This window comes from Aethalodelphis obliquidens, unplaced genomic scaffold (genome assembly GCF_003676395.1).
Source record: "Aethalodelphis obliquidens isolate GAN/ISIS:26980383/991018 unplaced genomic scaffold, ASM367639v1 scaffold39, whole genome shotgun sequence".
Taxonomy (NCBI): domain Eukaryota; kingdom Metazoa; phylum Chordata; class Mammalia; order Artiodactyla; family Delphinidae; genus Aethalodelphis; species Aethalodelphis obliquidens.
The window spans coordinates 6,753,464-6,767,238 of NW_020837983.1; the positions used below are offsets into that span (position 1 = coordinate 6,753,464).

General features: G+C 41.0%; 1 protein-coding gene and 1 long non-coding RNA gene across 2 annotated transcripts; one reads left to right on the top strand and one right to left on the bottom strand.

The window, feature by feature from the left end:
• Positions 1 to 6,564: 6,564 nt before the first annotated feature.
• Positions 6,565 to 11,177, bottom strand: UQCRB (ubiquinol-cytochrome c reductase binding protein). The gene is made up of 4 exons (XM_027131462.1): positions 11,099 to 11,177; positions 8,496 to 8,567; positions 7,451 to 7,617; positions 6,565 to 6,775 (listed from the first exon to the last, which is right to left on the bottom strand). Exons 1-4 carry the CDS (start codon positions 11,115 to 11,117, stop codon positions 6,698 to 6,700), a joined length of 336 nt encoding a protein of 111 aa, XP_026987263.1. The 5' UTR covers positions 11,118 to 11,177; the 3' UTR covers positions 6,565 to 6,697.
• Positions 11,041 to 12,943, top strand: LOC113633344 (uncharacterized). The gene is made up of 3 exons (XR_003438149.1): positions 11,041 to 11,148; positions 11,745 to 11,777; positions 12,712 to 12,943. It is a non-coding gene; the product is annotated as an uncharacterized LOC113633344 (long non-coding RNA).
• Positions 12,944 to 13,775: the final 832 nt, after the last annotated feature.

Genomic DNA, 13,775 nt, shown 5'->3' on the forward strand with positions numbered 1-13,775 from the left:
CATGTGGGATCCTCCCGGACCGGGGCACGAACCCGTGTCCCCTGCATCGGCAGGCGGACTCTCAACCACTGCACCACCAGGGAAGCCCTGAAGAGTTTTTTAAGGAATAACAAGACCACACATGGCACATAATGAACACTAGGTAAATAGTATTAGCAATTGTTAAGTAACAAAATGATTTTTTGAAGCAGCAAGTGCTTCAGAATTCCAAGAAAATAGAACATGGCAAGTGTCTGGGGATCAGAGAGGGCTTCTCCAAGTAAGTAGAATTTAATTTTTGCCTTAAAGTAAAGCTAGAATACGGGCAAGAGGAGAGAATGGTGAGGGTTGCGAGTGGCATCCCAGGAGACAGGGAACAGGAGAGACAAAGATCAGAGGTAGACTTTTGCAGAGTGCGTTTGGGGAAGAGGGAGTTAAACAAGAGGAAAGAGCTTGCCCAGAATGACAGTGCAGCAGTATGTCAGGATGGGCGAACCTTCTGTTTTCTGTCATACAGCATCTTTTCAGCACTGGCATTTCCCTGAATTAAATTGTGTCGGAGAGCAAGTCTCTGATTGGAAGCAGATCCATCAGGCGTAGAGGCAGAGAAGTGGGGGTGGTGGGAGACACTGCCTTCGACAGGAACTGGCGTGGCCTCTTGGAGGCTGACTCTGGGCCATGAATTAGCCAGCCTCAAAGAAGCAAGCTTGTAAGGTTTCCCAGGGACAAACCACAAACCAGTTCCACAGCCCTTGGTGCTCCCATGGGAAACCCCCAACTACCTAGGGTTGAGGGGTGGAGCCCAGCTCTGTCTGTGTGAGTCGAGGTCCTGGGTTGCCTTCAGGTTCCTGCAACCAAGGAACATTCAACGATGGAACTACTAACAAAGGGCAGGCAGGGTTATGGGTGTGGGAGGGAGAACGCTGCAGGAGTCCTGAGAGGGACTGCCAACCTGTAGCCGGGGTGGGCTGGGGGAATACATACCCTAGTCTCTCTGCTTGCCTGCCCTCTTCTGCAGGTGAATTCTCATTGGCCAAGCCCAAGCCAGAAGCCAGAGGGCAAGGGTGTCCGTTGATGCAATCCATACAGGTCAGCCCCTGGGGCTCAGAGCGGGATGGAGGTGTGCAGAGAGTGGATCTGGAATGCCCAGCACAGCAAACAATCTGACAGAATGACAAGCCCACAGAAGGGGCTGATCACCAGCCTGCATCCTCAAGGGATCCCCCTTAGTGGGTCCCCTCCTCACCTTCCTCTCTACTTCCCACCTCCACACCCTACACGCCCTCAACCAGTCTTGCCAACTGGACCTCCTAGTATCTCTCAAAAATAGACTCTGCTCACGCCATATACCTAATTCCACAGGGATTAAAGATTTATGGTTTTACTTCTTAGAGCTAAAAGTACTGGATGAAAACCTCGCTGGATATTTATATAACCACGGAGTAAAGGGAGGACTTCTCAAACATGACCTCAAAGGCAAAATCACAGAGGAGAAGACTGATTGTAATACATAAAAATTGGAAACTTCCATTTGACAAAAACCACCATGAACAAAGTTGAAAAGGCGTCAAAAAATAACCAAAACAAAATTCAAACAACGAAATAAGAAAATATCATTTCAGCAAGTTTAAGTAAAAGGAGTACTGTCTAAATATATAAAGGTCTTATACAAATAGATAAGAACTGACCCAAATTGGGGGGAGAGGAAGGAACTAAGAAGAAAACTAAACAAATAAGGAAAATGCTGTGAAAATAAAAATAGACACATAGGCAAAGGACATGAACAAGATTGATTAAGGAGGGAAAACAACCTGATAACAGCATATGGAAAAATGTTTAACTACTCAGTCCAAGAAATGCAAATTTAAACAAGAAACCCTTTCTCCAACCAAACTCACAAAGATTGTTCTTAATGAGAATACTCAGTGCAGGCAGGGGTGCATTGAAAAGAGCCCTCGTGAATTGCCTAGAGGAGTATAAATTATTAGTCTTGAAAAGCAAATTGGCAGCTCAGTATTGAGAAACTTTAAAATGAATCTCCCTTAACCCAACTTGAAAATTCTGGGAATTTTTACTTGCTAGAATCTATTCAAACACTTTCCTGCTCACAGCATCTCAATGTGGCATATACCTTCCAAGTTTCACTTCCCCACCTCCCAGCTGACATCTGCCACTCCATCAATGTGAAACTACCCATTCTTCCCTAGGCATATGCCTGCACTTCCCTGCCTCTGAGCACTTCCTGGCTGGCTTTGCTTACTTTTGGAATTAGCTAAGTAGTCAGAGGGTCTTCTCTGATCACCTGCCAAGTTGAGTTAGTTTTCCCTTCTCCATGTTTCCATAACACCCAGTGTATATAGGCTTACAGATAATTTACACATTTGTTTACATATATTTACATGTTTATATACCTATTTACATATCACTCTCCACTATCTTGGTTTCTCTCTCTGTATCCCCTGTACTGGTGGTTTTCAACTGGAGGCAATTCTGTCCCCCAGGGGGGACATTTAGCCAAAAATGTCTGGAGACATTTTTGACAGTCGTAACTGGGGGAAAACCAGGATGCTGCTAAACACCCTACAATGTACAGGAAAGCCGCCAAAACAAAGAACCACCCAGCCCAAATGTCAATAGCGCCAATGTTCAGAAACCCTATCCTTCACCTAGCTTCTGCCTAGCATGAAACATAAAAAGCACACACCAAAAAATATACATATAATGAACAAGCCCAGTTTCTTATTCCGTACGATGGGTGTAATTATATCTATTCCAGAAGGTTGCAGGGAGGATTAAAAGGGACCACATATGGGGCTTCCCTGGTGGCACAGTTGTTGAGAGTCCACCTGCCGATGCAGGGGACACGGGTTCGTGCCCCGGTCCGGGAAGATCCCACATGCCGCGGAGCGGCTGGGCCCGTAAGCCATGACCGCGGAGCCTGTGCTCCGCAATGGGAGAGGCCACAACAGTGAGAGGCCCGCGTACCTCAAAAAAAAAAAAAAAGGGACCACATATGAACAGTGCCTGTTACAAAGTTGATACTTCATCAATATTAGTTCATCCTAACAATAATTGCATAAATTAAAAATACAGACCCAGGATGTTTTGGTCCTGAAATAACGACTCATTTCATAAACCACTTCATTTTATAGCTGAGGAGCCCAAGCCTTTAAAGGATGACTTGCCTAAAGTGTTGGCATCAGATCTGAGTTTCTAGTTTAGTGGCAAACCGTACTTTAAATGCATGCATAAGAAAGGAATTGAAAGCTGACTCTTGTAAAACAAATAATTATCTTTTTTTTGGTTTGACTTATAAATACAATTTCATATATATGTATAAAATTTTCTTTAAAATAGTTAGAATACTAATAGAACGATGATTCAATTGAATAATGTTACCAGAAGTTTCACAGGGATTTATTTTGAAATTACATTTTTGGCATTTTATGCAAAAATAGGCAAATGTATTAAAATACAAAGTTAAACAAATAATACATTCTTTCAACTGTAGGAGAGATATAGTCAGAACCCAGAATAACATTTAAAACAGTTTGCCATAATACATAAGCCACTCAAGTATTAACAAGCTTTCTGGAATCTATGCTAAAAATTAACCACCTTGTAATGATTCAGTTCTTCTTCCCTGCTCAATTGTTAATACATACAATGAAATTTCTTAGCAAAATATAATTCAGAGGCACCATCCGACCTGAGATCTCAGATTCTAACATGCTATGGCTTTTAATATGAATACCAGTATTACCAGAATTTAAACAAATTATGGCAAATAAGTTAAAACATATATATTTTAACATCTATAGGCTTTATTAGGTGTTCCTTATACAGTCATCTGGTATGTTTAAAGAGTGAGCAATCATATAAAAGGAAATACGGTCAAAACCGATTGAAGTAATAAAATCCTGAAACTAACATCTCATAATTCATTGCACAGCATATATTAGATTTCATTACATCAGTATATAGCTTAGTAGTAAATCCTCCTGATGGCCATAAACCTCTAAGGTGTTGTCAACTTGAAAAATGAAAGAGAAGGAGTTGGTGGGGGCAGAGAATGGACAAATCTACAGAAGTGCTGGTGCAGTGCACCTCTAAGTAGGAAAGTTGTAGTGTATCACCACCTAGTGGCTGAATTTAGTACCTCACTCTAATAAAGGGACCTTTTCCTGTTGTATCGTCTCATTCACCCTTTAACTGTATTCATCTCTGTGACTGTGGTTCCTAATATTCACGTCGCTCAAATGGGTAAACCCATTTGCATTTCACCCACCAGGCTGTCAAGGATTTGGTTAAGGTTTTATGCTTACCTAACCTTTGAATTCTATTTTGGTTATTTTCAAAGTCACGCAGTGGGGATGCCTATATTAACAAGATACCATCGTTTGTGAATAGAGAATTATTATGGCTGTAGGAATTTGGGGCTTTGGCCCAGTTTTTATTCTTATTACTGAATCTTTTAGTAAGTCAGAATAGTGCTTACTGTGTGCCAAGAACTGTTCTAAGAGCTTGACATACAATGAAGTCAGTTAATTTTCACAACAACCCTTAAAGTAGGTTATCATTAGCCCTATTTTAGGGCTGAGGAAACTGAGCCATAGAGAGGTTAAACCATATTCCTAAGATTACCCGGTAAGTGAATGGATTCAGATCTGGGCCGTCTAACCCAGAGTTGGCTCTGAGTAATTCTACTATTCTGTCTACAGGATGATGAGCCACCAGCAATGTATGGGATTCAAATTTATTTGAAAAGATCTGAGAAAAGAAAGAAATTGGAGCACTGAAACACTGGGAGGTCCTTGGTTGTCTGAGAATCTATCTTAGTTACCTAGTTAGGTCTAATAGGGAAGCATCATGACAGAAGTCAATCAACAGACCCTTAAGCGAACAGTCCCTTAACATGAGCATCTACCTACATCTTCCTGTTTCTCTGTGATTTGCAATACTGCTCCAAAAGTGTAATTCAGATTACAAAGTAAAATCACAAATCTTACAAAAATACTGAACATGTTAACAAACTGCTCTTATCATGATCAAAACCATTATCAAATGAGGATCTAGGCAACTTGGACAGACCCCGAAAAACTGACAAGAATGACTTCAGGACAGATGTTTCGAGTATCAAAGAGAAGACAGGTCTTAGGGAATTTAATGAGGCTTCCTAATATTTTAGCAAACTTTTAAAGACACTATGTACACGTTGAAAGTCACACGTTTGTCAAAATCTTATCACACTCCGTGGAAAAAATACATGCCAAACGTACACACCCGCTTTTGATTCTGTTTTAGGAATTTTAACTACAGGCATACCTCCTTTTATTGGGCTTCACAGATATCGTGTTTTTTACAAATTGAAGGTTTACGGCAGCCCTGTATCCAGCAAGTCTATTGGCGCCATTTTCCCAACAGCATTTGGAACTTCATGTCTCTCTCACATTTTGGCAGTTCTCGAAATATTTCAAACTTTATTATTATTATTGTGCTTGTTATGGTGATCAGTGATTTTTGATGTTATTACAACTTGCTGAAGGTATACATTGGTTTTTTAGACACAATGCTACTGTACACTTAATCGCACAGTTATAAACGTAACTTTTATATGCAATGGGAAACCAAAAACTTCAAGTGACTCACTTTATTTTGGTATTTCCTTTATTGTGGTGGTCTAGAACTGAACCTGCAGTATCTCTCTATAACACAAAACTTGTTTTTCACATTCTGTTGCTTTGTTCTTCAAGGTAAGACCCCAATCAGACGTCCGCACCACACACAGCAGTGGCTTGTGGGACACCGTATGGACTGCAGGTTCCACACAGCTCCTCCCCCACTCGCTGTGGTTCCATGTTCTCGCTTCCACCAAAAAAATCTTTTCAGAATTTAGGGGTGGGAATGATGATGTTATTGAATGGTTCTAATTTATATTAAAAAATTAGACTATAGCCTTAAAGCTTTTAAATATTATTACTATCCAACGCTTATTATAGACTTTAATAATCATTTCCAAAGTGGAAAGTCACTGGGATCTGGGAAGAAAGTATGATCTGTCTTTATATTTTTGACTATTTTTCTAATGTCTGTTTTTTATTTTCTAATACACATATTAGCACAGGAGCACATATATATAACTTATACAGACTCATATTGAGGCTGTATACATAATTTTGTTTTAAAAGATAGGATGCAAAAGCAATTATATTTGGACAACAGTGGTTGAAAAAAGGCTGTTTCCCAATCATAGCAAACTAAGGGGTGAATCCTCTCTCCTTTCATTCAGTAACTTTTGAAGTCTGAGAGCCAATCTGCTTGTGCTGTTTGCTTCAGGTAAAATAAACTCACTGGTGCTTGTTTCTTGCTCTATTCCATCCTTGCAAGGGAGGCCCTGTTGGGGCTTCTAAGTATCTTGCTAACAATCCAGATGTGACCATTCTACTTAAACTGATTCAAGTGGCTTCTCTGGGCCCCAGGAGGCAGTTAACCACTAACTGAAAAAATATCTTACAAGTTTGGAAAAAACTGTAACAGATAAGTAAATACAGTAGTTATTCAGCATAAGGTTTAGAATTCCAAAGCTCCAACAATTATAATAGAGATTTATTTAAAGTAATACATTTACAGCCCAGATAGTTCTACATTGGACATTTCAGGTTTAACCAACTTCATAAAAATACTTCAGGATAGCTGCATCCAGATTTAGACTACATGATTATTTCTTTGCCCATTCTTCTCTCTCTTTTCTTTCCCGAATAACCTCTTTCAGATATGGTTCAAGGTAGAATTTATCCTAAAGAATGAATAAAAGAAAAATATTATATGCTACCATTACATACTGATATACCCCCAATACTCAATAGGTCTTAAACAACAAAAGAAATCTATCAAAATTAATTTCCAACTTAAGAAAATATATTCTCAAGCAGACTAAAAATTGCCTGCTTTTCTAAAATGTAAAAACCCATAAAGATACTGTAATAAGCTACTCTGATAGGTTATGAGAGAGAAGACTGTCAGAAAAGAAAAAGGAATGAGTCTACAAGCTTTGGCCTAGTTTCAATGCAGTTCAGGGGGTGAGGGTTTGCTTCACAGCGTCCTTCCCAGGAGCCAGAAGGCCACTCAATGGGCTGATCACATGAACACCACCATTTTTTCATCCGAGCAGAAAGCAGAGTGTAGAGGGAGAACAATGGCCTGGGAGGCAGAAGACCTGGATTCTAGTCCTGGATCTCTGTATCAGCGGCCTGCTTAATGATTCTGGAAGTCACTTCATCTCTAAGTCTCAATGTGTTTACCTCTAAAATGGAACTAACACTTGCTCTACTAACCTCACCAGACTGTCATAAGGATTTTGATTTGACACAACTTTAAGAACTCTAAAGCACTATACAAAGGAATGTGTTCTCTGTTTCTAATACTCAATCCTTCATGGCCAACATTATCAGATGCAAAAGAGCTGTTCTACCTCCTCATATTTTGTCCACTGCTCTTTAGGCAAGATCTGCTGGGTCATGGTCAGGTCCAGTGCTCTCTTAATGCGAAACACCCTCTCATTATAAACGTTCTCAGGAAGCCTTTTTATGGCTTCTTTTACATCGTCATTCTCATATATTGTATCATCTCGCATTAAGCCTATGATAAAAAACAAGAGAGTAAGATTGAATATGCATCTCAAAAATAAGGAATTTCTAAAAAATGAGTAAAATTATGACTTATAACCTAAGTCATTAACTTAACTTGGGTGGTAATGTGAAGAGTTAGGTATCATGGAAACTCAATTCATTTCACACACAATAATGGGTTATTTAATGGATTATTTCTTAAATGGTACTATGGAAACAATATGAGTCTTTTAAAATCTACTGCCACAAAATTCACGTTTTATCTATAGCAATTTTAAAATCATTTAAAATGTCTACTTTGTTTTTAAACACATATCAATAGACTATATCTCTACTTTCTTATACTTTAATTCTGAGATCAAGGTATTAAAGAAGCTTAAAATGATAGTGTACTAAGGAACCAGTAACATTTAATGATGCTTCCCTCACGCTTCAATTACAAAAGATGAAGTTCATGGCAAAGTATGAAGTTCTAAAAAATAGTTCAGGCATCAAATAATTGTAAAGATGTCAGACAATTTTAACATTTGAAAAATCTCTACTTTCAAAGTTCATACAACTTAAATTTTAAAATGATAAGCGGAGGAGTTGAGAGAGGGAACATATAATAAGGAAAATGTTCTGCTACCATATTTCAAGAACATAAATCATTTCCAGCTCATACATTTGAGACAATTCCATCCCTCTCTTCTCATAATAATAAAAAGGAAATGGATTTAACAATAAAATGTGACCTAATTTTAAGATTTCTAGTGCACACAGGTGCAATTAGTTAACGTATTTTTGGGATCCATAACTCTTGCAAAAGCACAACTCTCAAAAAAAAAAAAAAAAAGCACTACTCTCAGAAAAAGAAAAAAAAAACCAGAAGAAAGCACAAATACTCACCCAGTTTATTGAACCCGGCAGCATTGTAATACCATTTTCGAATACCCTCCAGCCATTTGCTTGATGCTGCAACTGATATTGTCACACTGTTAACTGCTAACAGTTCACTTATATAGTACATAAGCAACCAGGTAAAAAAATGCCAACACAGGAAGGAATTTCTTTTCAAAGCATATATATACCCTATGTATTGTAGATAAAAATAGCTTATTTTATCTATGAGCAAAAGTATTGCAGGTAAAAAAATTGGGCAATTAAGTCATGGGGAAAAAAGGATAAACTCAAACACTTAACGTACTAAAGATCTGTAGGTACAGTAAGTCCCCTGATATCCTCAGGGGATTGATTCCAGGACCCCCCTCAGATATCAAAATCCGAGAGGCTCAAGTCCCCTATATAAAATGGTGTAGTGTTTGCATATAACCTAAGCACATCTTCCTGTATACTTTAAATAATCTCTGGATTACTTATAATACTTAATACAATGTAAATGCTATGTGAATAGTTGTAAATCCGAAATAAATGCTATGTAAATAGTTGCCTGAGAGCAACAAATTCAAGTTTTGCTTTTTTAAACTTTGTGGAACTTTTCCCCCAAATATCTTCCATCAGGAGGTTGGCTGGATCCTCGAATGTGGAACCTGTGGATACGGAGGGCCACTCCAGCTTCTCAAAGTCAAGCATCCCATTCCTTTTTGTCCCCCTGCTACCATCAGAATTGAGGGGTGGGGGATGAAAAAGAAACTGGGAACTTCTCCATCATTTGTAGTTTCAGAAATAGGTTATAGGAAATAACTGTAAACTTTTCAAGGGAGTTGGAGCTGTATGAAAAGATGAGATTTCAGCATACACCGGCAAATCTAAATGACCCCCATCCTCCAAAATTTTTATTCTACATTACCTTTATTTCACTTGGCTACTCTCTTTAAAAATATATGTATTTCTGGGAGGGTTTTGATACCATTAGTCAGTCATTTAATATTAATATGGACTAGTAAAAGAAGCACATTCTCCTACTCTCAAGCAGCTAACTTTCCACTGAGGGAATGGGTATTTGAAAATGGATGAGGAAAAATAGGTAACGTTAAAACTCTCTGGGGAACAGGACTGAGCAGGATGGGTTACCCAGTAGGACCTAAGGGCAACATGATAGTGCTTGGTGTTTACAGGAGACATGTGGTACAGAAGGGGAGGTATGGCAAGTTTAAATTTTCTTTTAAAGTTTTGTCTTAGGGTTAGCCCCTTACCAAAGAAGGAAACCAAACCCTCCTTTCACTTCAACCCCTCCTTAGTACATCACAGCTTTGGTAAATCTCCTTGGAAATGAAGCACCATGTATATAACGTTACTTCTGGAAAGACAACTACCAAAGAGTCAACAATATACAAACATACTTATAGGACATAAATTATTTGTAAACATAAAATTATCTGTAAACATATTTACCAGTGATGGTAATAATGATTACTATTCATTGAACACTCACTGTGTGCTAGGCACTATTCTATTTGCTTTACCACCATTAGCTAGAGTTATTTACAACACGCCTATCCTTGCAGAAGAGGAATAAGGCTTACATAAATTATCCCATCCAAGATCAAAGGCAGCTAATAATAGGGCTGAGGGCAGGTCTATCTAGTTTCCAAACACAGGGCAGAAGCAGAACGCCTACAGTATTTGTCAAGTTAATGAAATAATGAATTCTTAAATTTCTCCCCCACTCCCCAAAAGCTCAATGTCATTTAGGTTAACGAATTTTTCTGGCAATCTGATGTTTCCTAATAGCGTCACAATTGCTGGGGGCAGGGAAGAAGGAACCAACATTTTTTTAAAGCTATTCCAATTTATACCGCCAGAGGGCAGGGATTGGCAAAAAAAAAAAAACCACACACAGGGAAAACTGCACTTTTTTCACGTTCTGTTTTAAGTATTCCGGTAATTTTTGCATCCTATTCCATAATAAATACATTTGTTCCAGTGCCTGGAATAAATACAAATTTCTCCAAATCCACAGATCAAGTTGACGTTCCAGATAAGCCAAGGTTAAACCGAAGTTTCGCTGTAACCCTTGCTCAGCTGCCTCTAATTCCCAGTTTGAGAAGCGCGAGAGGTGGAACGAGATTGAGATTTCCAATCCTACTTCCTCCGGTCACTTCGCCTCAGTTATCTTACCAGCCGAAAAGGGAAACTAGCACCATCTTCCTCGCACTAGCAGGAGAGTTCATCGAGCTAATAACGCACATGACAGCGCCTGGCTCACAGTAAGCACTCAGTTCATTTGGGTTGAAAGTCAGCCACTAATTATCTCCCCTGAACTCTTCTAAGGCCGAGGGGAAGGGCTGCTGAGCGCTAGCAGGCCGGAACGCCAGGGCTGTGGGAGACACCGCGGGCACCTTCACCAACAGCGGGTCCCATCACCAAACGAGCCGGGCCTGGAGACAGCAGGGGGGTGAGGCCAAGGCCTCCTTCAGGCGGCCGGAAGCCGCCGCCTTCCCTTTTGCCGCAAACCTGGCCATTTAGAGAGAGCAGAGGAAGAAGAGCAAGTTGCGAGAATAAAAGTTTGAGCACGGCGATGCCCGCCAAGCAGGACACCGCTCACTTACCGGCAGGCCTACTCGCCATTTTAACCCGAGACAGAAGCGTTGCCCGCTGGGTAAGTCCTAGAGGTCGCGCAAGGTCCAGTGCGCAGGCGTGTTACGTCAACGGCGCGAGGGGGGGGGGGGGTGGGAGAGCGAGTGGGTGCAGGCGCAGGCGCAGTTCTGGCGGCCTGGCGGCCGGCGTTGGCACCTGCCCCGCGCCCCTCTCCGCAAGAATTACAGCAATCCCATAGGCTTGGACCCGCCCCTGGTTCCAAGAGGCATTCCATATGACAAGATGGAAAAAGCACTAGGCGAGGAATTAGGACACCCGGTCTTCAGCCTGGTTCTGTTGCTGACGAGCTCTAAGAGCTTGGGCAGCATAAATTGAGCCCTTTGTGACAAGCAACACGCTAAGCGTTTTATGGACATATTTTCATTTAATTCTAAACCTATATGATAAATACTATGATTGTACCCATTGTAGAGAAGAGGAAACTGAGGCTCAGAAAGGTTGCATAAATTGTCCAAGGGCACACAAGCTAGGAAGAATCCGGATTCATCTTCTAGAATCTGAGAATACAGATAAAACTTCGGCACTCCTTAATTCTAGGGCTACATGCTACACCACTAATCCAGGAGACACTAACCCTCTCTCACCTTGTTTCTCCAGGTGAAGTTCTACCTCAAGCCATTATAGTGGAAGGTCAGTTGAAAAAAAAATTTTAATATTAAATCTGAGATGTATAGCAGAATTCAAATGCAATTTTAAGGTAAAAGTACATTTTTAAGGTCTCAGTCCCAACATGTTAAGTCTAAGCTATAAAAACCTAGGGGCAGCAATATCACAAATTGTTGAGGGAGAATTTTACTAAAGGATGCAGAACAAAATTATTGGTTAGTGGGTGAGGCAGGGAGAGGGGACAAGGCAGACTCCCTGTTTACACCTTTCATCAAAATAAACTCCAGGTGTATTAAAGAGATTTAAAAGTTGGAAAAAAAAAACACTCTAGGGACAGAAAACAATCCAAGTTAGGATGACTGATGCTTATGCAGTTACTGATGAACTTCTGCAACCACTACTGTCTGGGTCAGCTCAGCCTATGGTAACAAAATACTGTAGACTGAATAGCTTAAAAAATTTATTTTCTCACAGTTCTGGAGGTTAGAAGCATAAGATCAAGATGCCAGCATGGTCAGTTTTAGTTGAGAACTCTTTCCCTGTGGCTTGTAGAGGTCTGCCTTCTTACTGTGTCCTCCCATGGTAGAGAGAGAGCAAGCTCTTTTGTGTCCCTTACAAGGACACTAATACCGTCATGAAAGCCCCACCTTTATGACTTTATCTAAACCTGTATTATCTCTCAGAGGCCCCATCCAAATGCCATTACACTGAGGGTTAGAGCTTCATTACATGAATTTGGGCGTGGGGGGGGGGGTCACAATTCAGTCCAGAGCAACTACCCACCAATATCTACTTCTGTTTTCTTCCATCCTAAGCTGAGACCTGGGACAGTATAGAATGGCTAATTGTAAATCTAATTGTAAATCCAAAAGGTTTAATGGTCTTAGTCACATTCCAATTCTAAAATTCTGTTGCCTTCTGCCTTTTTCTTTTTCTCTGTGCCACCACAAATTCTCAGTATTACTCAGCGCTATACGCAGTACTATAAAGTGGTGAATGGCTGCTCCCAGAACTACACTAGCCAAAGTGAAGTTGGAAGATATGAAGAAATGCAGTACATTTGTAAGTTGGCACATCACCTTACAAGAAGTACTCAGTAGGGACTTCCCTGGTGGCACAGTGGTGAAGAATCCGCCTGCCAGTGCAGGGGACATGGGTTCGAGCCCTGGTCCGGGGACATCCCACATGCCGCAGAGCAGCTAAGCCCGTGCACCACAACTACTGAGCCTGCACTCTAAAGCCTGTGAGCCACAACTTCTGAGCTCGAGTGCCACAACTACTGAAGCTCACGCGTCTAGAGCCCGTGCTCTACAACAAGCCACCACAATGAGAAGCCTGTGCAGTGCAACAAAGAGTAGCCCCCGCTCGCCGCAACTAGAGAAAGCCCGCGCACAGCAACGAAGACCCAACGCAGCCAAAATAAATTTTAAAGAAATTATTAAATTAAATAAAAAAGAAGTACTCGGTAAACTCTTCTCCCTCCCTCCTTACCCTTCAAGTTTCAGTTTTCTGGTTACAGGGTGAAGGTGGCAAGAAAAGGAAGACCTTGTCAAGGGATTATACCCAGGACTGTCAAAATCCAGCTCCTACAGGCATTAAGCCTAGAGAGCCTGGATGTTTGCTGGTAGCCATTAGTGTTGATTCAAAAATTATTTTTGGTTTTCCTTCTGGCATATGGCAGGATTGCACTTCTCTGCCCCCTTAAAGCTAGGCATGGCCATGTGATGCTTTGGCCAAGAAAAATGTGAGACTTTTTTTTTTTTTTTTTTTTTGCGGTACGCGGGCCTCTCCCGTTGCGGAGCACAGGCTCCGGATGCGCAGACTCAGCGGCCATGGCTCACGGGCCCAGCCGCTCCGCGGCATGTGGGATCTTCCCGGACCGGGGCACGAACCCGCGTCCCCTGCATCGACAGGCGGACTCTCAACCACTGCGCCACCAGGGAAGCCCCTGTGAGACGTTTTTAAGAGCAGTTTTCCACATTCCTTTCCCCTTCCATAGACTGGCTACATTTCGGACATGGT

What these genes read in the sequence shown, in the direction of transcription:
- UQCRB (XM_027131462.1), bottom strand. An exon ending in TGCCGGGTTCAATAAACTGG is followed by an intron (nt 7,618 to 8,495) that starts GTGAGTATTTGT and finishes TTTTTATCATAG; the next exon opens with GCTTAATGCGAGATGATACA. An exon ending in AGTGGACAAAATATGAGGAG is followed by an intron (nt 6,776 to 7,450) that starts GTAGAACAGCTC and finishes TTCATTCTTTAG; the next exon opens with GATAAATTCTACCTTGAACC.